The 10,484-nt window shown below is 37.6% G+C and overlaps 1 protein-coding gene across 2 annotated transcripts; it reads left to right on the plus strand.

Moving 5' to 3' along the window:
* Positions 1 to 29: 29 nt before the first annotated feature.
* Positions 30 to 10,355, plus strand: LOC126760597 (chaoptin). Of its 2 annotated transcripts, none has more exons than XM_050476350.1 (21): positions 30 to 453; positions 1,171 to 1,407; positions 1,519 to 1,585; positions 1,667 to 2,313; positions 2,385 to 2,560; positions 3,300 to 3,434; positions 3,494 to 3,725; positions 3,815 to 4,033; positions 4,104 to 4,190; positions 4,257 to 4,391; positions 4,791 to 4,865; positions 4,929 to 5,022; positions 5,078 to 5,208; positions 5,264 to 5,377; positions 5,437 to 5,579; positions 5,646 to 5,787; positions 5,866 to 6,224; positions 6,295 to 6,718; positions 6,925 to 7,166; positions 7,259 to 7,445; positions 9,682 to 10,355. In XM_050476350.1, exons 1-21 carry the CDS (start codon positions 451 to 453, stop codon positions 9,781 to 9,783), a joined length of 3,951 nt encoding a protein of 1,316 aa, XP_050332307.1. In that variant the 5' UTR covers positions 30 to 450; the 3' UTR covers positions 9,784 to 10,355. The 2 variants fall into 2 exon arrangements, with proteins under 2 accessions (XP_050332307.1, XP_050332315.1); XM_050476358.1 differs by having other exon boundaries at positions 3,503 to 3,725.
* The last annotated feature ends 129 nt before the right edge of the window (positions 10,356 to 10,484 follow it).

Genomic DNA, 10,484 nt, shown 5'->3' on the forward strand with positions numbered 1-10,484 from the left:
CTTTCTTTTACATAAGTATTTGAAGTGTGCCTCAGAACAAACAAGTATCAGAACGACAGTTGAAGTGCTGAGGTCCGGACGTGTTTCAGCACAAAGCAGAAGACTTTGAACAAACGGTGCACATTTGCCAACTGCAAGATAACATTTTTATTACAAAACATATTTATTCGTGTGAGAGAAATTCCTTAAGTGTCCTGTTTCAAAATCAGAAATCTGATCGGGGAGACACGACGTTACAATCAGCATTAACAACTTGTCCTAATAGCTTTTAACAACAATACAGAACAGTTTGCGTTTTATAGTTTTATTCGAAAAGCACAGATTGAAATAATTTAAGTGGGTCGGACTTCGCGAACGCTTTTTTAATCTACTCCGGTAGCAATAAACATTTTAAATACATAAGTACTTATGCGAATGCTGCTCAACGTGTAAAATATACAAACACCGATAATGGTACGTGATTTAATATGATAATGTGCATTAATAAAGTGAAAATTTAACTGCCAAATTTGCTTAAAAAGATATGAATTTTGCAAGCAAAAATAAATCGCCAATGCGGCACTCTTACGGCTTCGGTGCAGCTAATGTATGCACATCCACACGAAGGAGGATATATCCATAGGATTGAGCGTATCCCGTACATTAGGGAAAAGCAATGCAGACAGGACATATCAGGATATAAGAAAATGAAAAAATATGTATATACTTGTACATATGTATATTTTTTTCAGTGCTTAATGGTCGTGCTGTAAAAATTTACGATATAACGGAGTTTAGTACTTAGTTTAAATAAATTACATGGAATGCCCATATAAGGTTTTTATATTGCCTTTGTAAAAGTGTGTATTAACTGGCGAACTTAAAGAGTTATCAAAGGAAAGTGTTTGTGCCAGAAGTAGGTTGGTCGTGAGAAAATCGTAAACTTTGTCTAATTTAACTTTTGTTCTTCCAGTCGAATATTTGTTTTTGTTTTTTAGTTGATGCTTTATTCGAAAACAAGGACTCGATGTGAAATTTGTATTTATTTACAAGACTAATAAACCAAGATTATATAAGAGCTTTGGTTACTGCCGCTACAACAATAACAAGAATCCGATATGTGATATGCACTCACAATAAGTATAGAAAATATATAGTAGTTCTAATATCGTTTTCGGTTATTATTGTTAGGGATTGGAGTTCTTCTTCAAATTCGGCTATGCCTTCCTCATCATAACACTTATGATAATGATATGGATGTCCTTGGCGCGCGCCTCGATGCATATGTACGAAATGGACGATTCACGCAATCCACCATGCACACAAAACGCACTTTGCACGTGTTCGAAATCGGCGCCGGATCTAGGTATAGTTCACTGTAAAGACGTGCCATTTCCGGCGTTACCTAGAATGGTGAACGAATCGAAGGTAAGGATCGAAAAATCATAGGAAACAAGAACTTTTTTATTGGAAGAATTTTTCACACTTGCGATAACGGTTTTATTGTTTTACATTCAAATTCTATTATATGTATATAAGGTCTTTTCGCTACACATGGAAAACACCGGTTTGCGGGAAATAGAATCATATTTCTTGCAATCGACAGGTTAGGAAATCTTTATCGATGAGATTTAAATGTACATAATCACATTACTTTGTAATTAAATTTTCTTTCCGAATTTCTCAGGCATGTATCGTTTGAAAATAAGTGGCAATCATTTGACGGAAATACCCGACGATGCCTTCACCGGTTTAGAACGGTCACTTTGGGAGCTATTGCTACCCCAAAATGATCTCGTTGAGATACCTTCCAAATCTATTCGGCATCTTCAGAAGTTGCGCCACCTTGATTTGGGAAACAACCATATCACCCATGTGCAGCACGACTCTTTTCGTGGCCTTGAGGACTCTTTGCAATGGTTGATTTTACGAGATAATTGTATATCTATGCTGATGGCGCATAGCTTCTCGGGCTTACTTATATTGGAAACATTGGATTTGAGTGGCAACAATTTGTTTGAAATTGATCCTAATGTCTTTGTGGATGGAATGCCGCGATTGACCAAGCTTTTACTGACCGACAATATTCTTTCAGAGATACCATATGATGCGCTTGGACCTTTGAAAAGTTTGCGTACTCTGGACATATCCCATAATGTGATATGGTCCTTGGGTGGCAACGATACATACGACATAAAATCCGCCACAAAGCTTAATTTGGACAATTTGCATTTAGAATACAATAACATTGATATGTTGCCACCAAATTCTTTCAAGAACTTCGATATTGTGAACAGGACATTCTTCGATGGTAATCCCATACACACTCTTAGGGTGAGTGATTAGCTGGAATCAAAATAATATCTGCATAAAATTGATTCTACTTCTTCATATGGTACGCCTAGGAGGACGCCTTCAAACCGGCCAAAATAAGAGAGATATATATGCGTTACTGCGGCCTGACTAACGTATCGCCGCTGGCTTTCGACAGCTTAGTCAACAGTTTGCAGATCCTGGATCTGTCGGGCAACAACTTAACGCACTTACATCACAAACTATTTAACAATTTCGATGTGTTAAGGTGAGTACGAGGTAATGTCCGGTTACCCATTAAGGGTTGCGGTAGCAAACTACTTATTTGAAAGCAAAGCTTAAAATACTTTCCTGAGGTTAATACGTCATACAAAACCATAGGTACACATATATAGTTTACATATTTGCTAGTACATACGCATATGAGCGGGCATATTAGTAGCATTGATGTGTTCCATGAGCTCTCGCGTCGGTATGTGGAGGCTAAAAGTGGTACAACAGCTCGTGTGTGCGCTTGAGTATTGTGAGCGTAGTCTACTAAGGCGAAACAGATGACGGCGCCGTGTTGCATTCACTGTCATTCTAATCCGATTGCCGCAATATGTTGACGCAAACCAAAAAAAAAAATGCTTCAACTTATAAATGGTTCAACCAACCGCAGTGAAAAATAAAACTAGGCAAGAAACGCTTGCAGACGACCGAATTGGGGGAAATATTTGCACCTTGTTAAAAGTAAACAATATGGCTTCTGCTGACTGTTATACGGGGCACTTAAATATATTGGCATGGTAATTACCATATACCGTTAGGTACTCAGCCACCGGTATTGCCGATTACTAAGTGACCTTTTTGGCCATTTTTAAAATGGCTACACACTAACTGACAAACGCGTGCAAACAATGCGAGAGCTTAGTGAATTTCCCAATTTGCAAATAAGTATTTGCAGTAAATAGTTAATGCCTCTTTCATATTTACATATACATACATACATATATACCGTAATGCAGAGTTATTAGCTTGCGGGACAACAAGATCAAGATCGAGCAGCCGCTGGAGACTTTCAACGCCATGCAGTACACCCTACTCAAATTGGATTTAAGCGGGGATAAGAACGACCCAACAAATCTTCAGACTCTACGCAAGTAAGTTTCGTATTTGACATTGCTTCGCAGCCAAAACATATGTATTTATTTGCAAAAAGTATGACCAGAATGCGGAATATGCGTTCGCTGTCAATGTCGCGCATGGGTAGTGCCACAACAATAGGTCCGGACGACTTCAAGGATTTCGGTGTGGAGCTAGAGGATTTACAAATCACTCGCGCCACACTGGCGACCATACAATCACATGCCTTCAAACATGTACGAGGCCTTAAGCATTTGGACTTCAGCGAGAATGGTATACAAACAATAGAAAACGACGCATTTCACGAGGTGAGCCGTTGTTATTGTGCATTTCGGATAATTGTGATTTGTTCTTCAATATGTTGTGAACACATACAACGTTTGTTTTGATGCCCTAGATTGGCCACTCACTGATATCGTTAAAAATCTCGCATGGCTTCACGGGCACGGCACTGCCGGCCGATCCGTTGCGGCATTTGACCTCTCTGCAAGAACTGGACTTTAGTAACAACAAAATCACCAGCATGAGCGATACCAGTTTCCACTTCTTGAAAAATCTACGGCTGCTGGAACTGCACGACAATCGAATCGAGCAGGTCATGAAGGGCACTTTCCAAGTAAACATCTGAGAATTGATGATCTAGAGACCAAATGCATTGTGGATATATATGTTCTTTCATTTGACAGGGTGACATCCATTCCAAATTGGAGGAGATATCGCTACGCTTCAATCACCTAACGCAAGTGTCGCAACATACATTCTTCGACCTGGAGGTAAGTGCAGCTTTTTGTTGACTGCTTGTTTGGATCTTTACGATGTACATATGAGTATTCGCACAGGCTTTGAGGAAATTACATTTGGACGACAATAAGATTGAACGTGTCGAACGAAGAGCCTTTATGAATTTGGATGAGCTGGAACACCTCAGTTTGCGCGGCAATAAACTAAATAATTTAGCTGATGAATCGTTCCAGGTATAAAATATTAATAAAAACTGGTCCATACATATATTTACAGCAGTACTATATTCGTAGTAATATTAATGAAATTATTTGGAAGTTATTTCCTTTTTAAGTTTTGACCCGCTAGAGAAAGCTGAAAATTAGCTAATTTTATTTTTAATAAGATAATCTCGGAGTGTGTAATCACTACGAACCCCTATCTAAAAAAAGAAAAACGTAATGAGTATTTCCACGAATAATCGAATTCTTCGAAATCAGTCAATCCTGTCTTAAGTAGTTTCGTTGCATCCATATTTGGTTGTGTATAGAGATGTGGAAACCTACTCCACATATCTAGATTGCTAGGCGTTTCTTTATTGTTAGAAAATCTGTCTGATTGCTTATTAACGGTTACTATATTTAATAAAACAGAACTTACCCAAATTGGAAATTCTCGATATGGCTTTCAATAACTTACCGAATTTCAACTTCGACTATTTTGACCAAGTAAGTGACCCATCGCTTTGGAAAAGATATACCCATATAAAAACGAATGGAATTAACTTCTAGGTGGGCACCTTATCCACTCTAAATGTAAATGTGAGCCACAATCAAATCAAAATGCTAATGTATAATAGTTCGTGGGCAGGGCGGGCTGATCACGGTAAGAACCCTAGTTCGGATTTTGAATACACTTTAATCTCCAGCTTTGTCTCCAGGTTCAATGCATCATTCAAATATAAAGTTGTTGGACTTGTCACACAACAACATATCTCTGATACATCCAGGCTACTTCCGGCCAGCGGAGATTTCATTGACCCACCTATACATGGGCTATAACTCACTGATGGTAAGTGTCCAAAAAACATAAAAATCGGCTTATAATGTCTTTAACAAATCAATAGAATGCAACGCGAGATGTGTTCGGTAATATGCCGCACCTGCAATGGTTGGACCTGTCTTATAATAGTATACGCGAGCTGGATTTCGATGCGTTTAAGAATACCAAGCAGCTACAGGTGCGTGGAATGAGGAATATATATTTTTAGAAACTAAATCTTTTCCCTTTCTTAATTAGTTAATATATCTGGATCATAATTACTTAACGGACATACCCCAGGACATTTTTAAACCCATCTACGCCTTGCGTGTTATCGATCTGTCACATAACCATTTACGAGGTCTGCCTGACAATCTTTTCTATAACGGCGGCATGGAAAAGTAAAAATAGAATACATTGCATACAACTTTTACAGGACTTTAACTGTATTTTCCATTTCTTGACAGAATGGACGTTTCGCACAATATGCTGCTCAAAATACCCTCATCATCCCTGTCCAGCTTGGCCGCTTTAACGCTTTGTGAGCTGCACTTATCCAATAACTTCATTTCAACTATACACAGCATGGACTTATCCAATAAGTTCAGGGTTTGTATAACTTATGGGAGATGCGATATGCTTAGTAGCTGTGGTGAATTTCTTTAATGTATTCTAATCATTTTACAGTCTCTGCGCTTCCTGGACATATCTTACAATTACTTGCTGCGGATAGACGACGCAGTTTTCGCCACAATGCCTCGACTCGCTGCGCTCGACCTCTCACACAACCGTGATCTCAAAGTGATGGACAAGTCGTTCATGGGTCTGGAGAACTCGCTCATTAAACTAGGAATGGAGAATGTTTCTTTGAGCACTATTCCGGAGATACGCTTAAAGTACTTGCGTGAATTGCGCTTGGGTTATAACGAACTGCCGTCGATTCCGCAAGAATTGGCCTTCAACATGAGTAATTTGCGTATGCTAGATTTGTCCAATAATGACTTGACTAATGTACCGCTAATGACACAATCACTGCCACATTTAAGGTTTGTCTTAGTTGTCCTTAAGTCAATTAAACTGTACTTTTACTCTTGTTTTTTGAATGAACGTTCACAGGAAATTGATGCTCTCGGGCAATCCAATCACCTCGCTTAATAATAATAGTTTCGACGGTGTCAATGAGGATTTGGAAATGTTGGACATCTCCAATTTTCGTTTGCATTACTTCGAATATGGTTGCTTAGACTCATTGCCACATCTGCGCTCGCTCAAACTTACCGCATACTCGCATTTGGAACACTTCAATATACCTCATTTGTTGCGGCACCATCATAATGTACGCGAACTTTGGATTGAAGCACCGCAACCGTTCACTCGAATCATAAAGAAGGGCTCGGGACCGAATCAGGACATTCAGCAGGTGCAGATGGGTCAACCCACTGATTTGGCGCGTGAAATGGAGGGTCATCTACCAGCGAAGTTGACGAATATAACTTTCAGTGGTCCGCAGTTTAGTAGCCTCAATGAACGCATTTTGAAGGTTAGTTCTGAGAATCTTAAAGAGTACTTTTGTATAAAAACGACCCTTTAGGGTACTAGGGTATATAAAATTTAATTTTTGTTTTCTATAATACATTTTGCCATGTATGCATTTGAACTCTTGGTTCCGAGTGGTATCGCCCTTTTAATACATTCTTTGGCTGAAGCTGACACTCAACAGGAGTTGCTAAATTTTCTCCTTTTCAGGGCATGAGGTCGCCTTACATATATATGCAACTATTTAACACTACTCTGAAGGAGATACCGACCAATTTCTTCAAACATATGGGACGGGTCCGCAATATATCGTTGGATATACGCTACAACAATCGTATGTTGAAAAAGGTACCAAATCCCAATACAGGGAATGTACCTTTCCTGCCGAACAGCGTTTTTCTCACCGAACTTAAAATGTCCGATTCCGATTTGAACTGCGATTGTGATTTGGGGTTCGTAGCCACAATCCGTTAATTCAACATACTTGTACATATGCATATTCTATAGCTTTTAATAATTTTTTCGTTTATACTTTGCCTTTCAGTTGGGTAGAGTTTTGGCAGCGCAAACGAAGACAGTACATTTGCTCATCACAAACCTGGACCGATGCTGTGTTCAGAACATTCATGAATTCCCCTTGCCAAGTGTATGGCCGACATAATTGCGACGATCACGACGATGATCTGCGTGAGACCCGATGTGATAACAAAGGCGGACAGCAGTTGATGGAGGTAAGAATTTAATACCTTAATGCCATTAAAAAGTCAATGAATGAAAGTAGTTTGTTCGGATACGGATGCTCAGGTTTATTAGCTTTTCAACCATATATAGTGGGTGCCCAAAAAGTAAGAAGTTTCATTGAATTGTGTTATCCGAGATTCGATATAGGGACCGTAGCTGGGTGGTTGTTGACTGATTTATCTTATCTTTAATAAGTGTTACATATTTTTTGCGATCGAAGAGTACTATATTAGTCAGAATGTTATTCCTATAATCCGATATTATAAATTTTGTCCTAGCAATCTTTGGCCTCAATATTTTTTGTAGCGTTGTACATTTAAAAGTCTGTATATTGAACTAGTAAGGAAGAACTAACTTCGGGTGGAAATACCTTCAGATGTTGGCATAACTTTATAATAAAAAAAAGTTGAGAAAGAATTCAATATAATAAATTCGACGAAACCGTGAATGAATTCGCATCAAATTGGGTAAATATAAAGTTATATTACAGGTCATTTAGTTTAATACCTATATTTTACTTCTCGTCAGCGAAAATTATATTAAAATCATTCTCAAATGAGAGATATATGACCTAAACTCAACGGAAGAGGCTAAATTTAATATATTGAGTTTATTGTATGTGCAAAACGTCAACCAGAAGATCGGTATAAGGCTAACCGGTTGATTGAAAATCTTTTAATAGGGGGATAGGTGTAGTATTGACTTGTACTTATTGTAGGGATTAAATTTAATTATGATAATTCACATATTGGTCGATATATGGGGTATAAAGTCAGCAGAAAGTTTGAAAATTTTGAAAGTTTTGAAATTAGGTAGCTAAGTGAAATACTGACCCGATTCTATTTTTGACCTAAACTCAGGAAAGGATTCTCTCCTAATTTCAATTACATTGACCGATCTCACGTATTGACCGATATTTTCGGCAAAATGTCAGCCATAGGCTGTGGGGTCCACATCTCCGGGGCGTGAATAGTTATAGTTCGATTTGGATCATTTTCAGTCATAAGATGGAACATTTCAAAGGCAATATTGGTATAAAGTTTTATCCAGATAAAATGATTGGTTTTTAATTTGTATACTAGAAAGTGAATGAATCAAATGGAATTTGAAGTAGGCGTGGGTTTTAACCGATTTCGCCCATCTTCGCACTGTTAATTGAATTTGAAAGTAATCCTGTTTACCAATATTTGGTTGAAAATGGTAAGCTCAAAGGTGGGCGGTGTCACACTCATTGTCCACGTTTGACACTGGGAGTAATCATCCTTGGGGCTACTTTAGTTAATGATTTATAGTACATTTAGTATTTAAAAAAAGATGTTATATGGGAAGTGGGTGTGGTTATCATCCGATTTCACCTATCACGCAGTCGCATGAGCTGTCGAAATTATTTGACTTCTAATAATTTGGATGATATAGCTTCACTGGCTTGGGAGAAATATACATGAAAACTATTAGGTGGTGGGACCAGGCCCACTTTTTTAAATTTTCAAGCCACAGGTGTCCTTTATTAATGCGATTCGTTGTAACAAATAACATTTTTGTATTTTAATTTTCGGCTTAGTTATGGCAATTTATAGGTTTTCGATTAATGACGTTTTGTAGGCGTGACAATGGTCCGATTACGCCCACTTTGAACTTGTCTTTAGATTTTTTTCAAGGAACACGTGGGCCAAGCTTAATTACAATATCTCAATTTTTGGTCAAGTTGCAGCGTGCACGGTTAGTCGAACCGATGGACGGACTGCCAGCCGGATTTCAACTCCGCTTGTCATCCGGATCATTTAAGTATTCCATCCATACCTTTCTCGATTAATTTTGGGTGATACGCACAACCGTTAGGCGAATTATTATACTCTGGAGAAACATGCTGCAAGAGTATAAAAATATTCTTGAGACACTTCTTGTGCCCATTTTCGAAGCTTTGTCTTTCATTTTAGGTCACAATCTAACACAAATAATACTGTACTTTTTTTCTAGAAAAGCTATATTTCTGGGGTAGCTATATATGACCGTAGAAAGACCGTTAGGAGAGTAAACTACCATGGTATAAATGTTTCGTTTGTCGGAACACCTATTAATTGACAACAAAACGTGTAATGATATTAACGTATGGTTCATTTATAGTAAGGTAGTGTAATCTTGCTCTGATAGAATCGAGTTAACTCTAAATAATATCAGCGAGTACTTAGTATTAGTAATGTTTATAAATCATTTCGCTATTTTCAGGCACTGAAATTCGATTTGGAATGCGGATGGGACAATGCAGGTTGTCGTGAAACGTTCATTCTGCTAATCACAGCCTTACTAATGATCGTTTTCTGGATGTGACTGTTGAGATGCGCATTCAAAGTGTCGGCAGATTTTTACAAAACCTTAGAGAAGGTATACGGAGACAATCCGCTTTAAAGAGCAGTAAAGAGATATCAAAGTAAAAAGAGTTGAAGCGTAAAGAGGATGGAAAGTATGGAGAACAAGTGTGCTACCCGATGAAACCCAAAATAAAGTACAATTCCCGGACCTCAGCTGAAATTGGATTCGTAGAGTTTTTGTAGTTTAACCGATAATTGAATGTGCTGGATTAACTTAAAAATTTGTAATTATTATGAGCATATTTTAGTTTCACCATTTTTTTAAATAATTGTTTGCCTATTATTTTGGTTAAGAAAAAATTGTGATTATGAAAATTTAAGGCACTTAAACATAAGTAATGCACTCATATACATGTATAGTATAATTGAATCGAAATTTACTCTCAGCTCTAATGGAATAAGTTTTGCAAGTTGTTTTTAACGAACCTAAGCTTCCCTGTTTTTATCGCCTCAGTTCATGCTATTGCTTAAATAATTTTAAAATCATTATTTCTAAATGTTTTCGTATTTAAAATAAATATTTAAACAGAACTATGTTTGTTTTTTCTTTTTTCGTGATAAATTTCGTGAACGTGTCTTACAAAAAAAAAAAACAAAAAAAACATTAAAGTAAACAACATGAGAAGAGCTGAGCTCTTGCCCAGCCACTAAACAAAAGCA

Source organism: Bactrocera neohumeralis, chromosome 2 (genome assembly GCF_024586455.1).
Source record: "Bactrocera neohumeralis isolate Rockhampton chromosome 2, APGP_CSIRO_Bneo_wtdbg2-racon-allhic-juicebox.fasta_v2, whole genome shotgun sequence".
In the NCBI taxonomy this organism is placed as follows: domain Eukaryota; kingdom Metazoa; phylum Arthropoda; class Insecta; order Diptera; family Tephritidae; genus Bactrocera; species Bactrocera neohumeralis.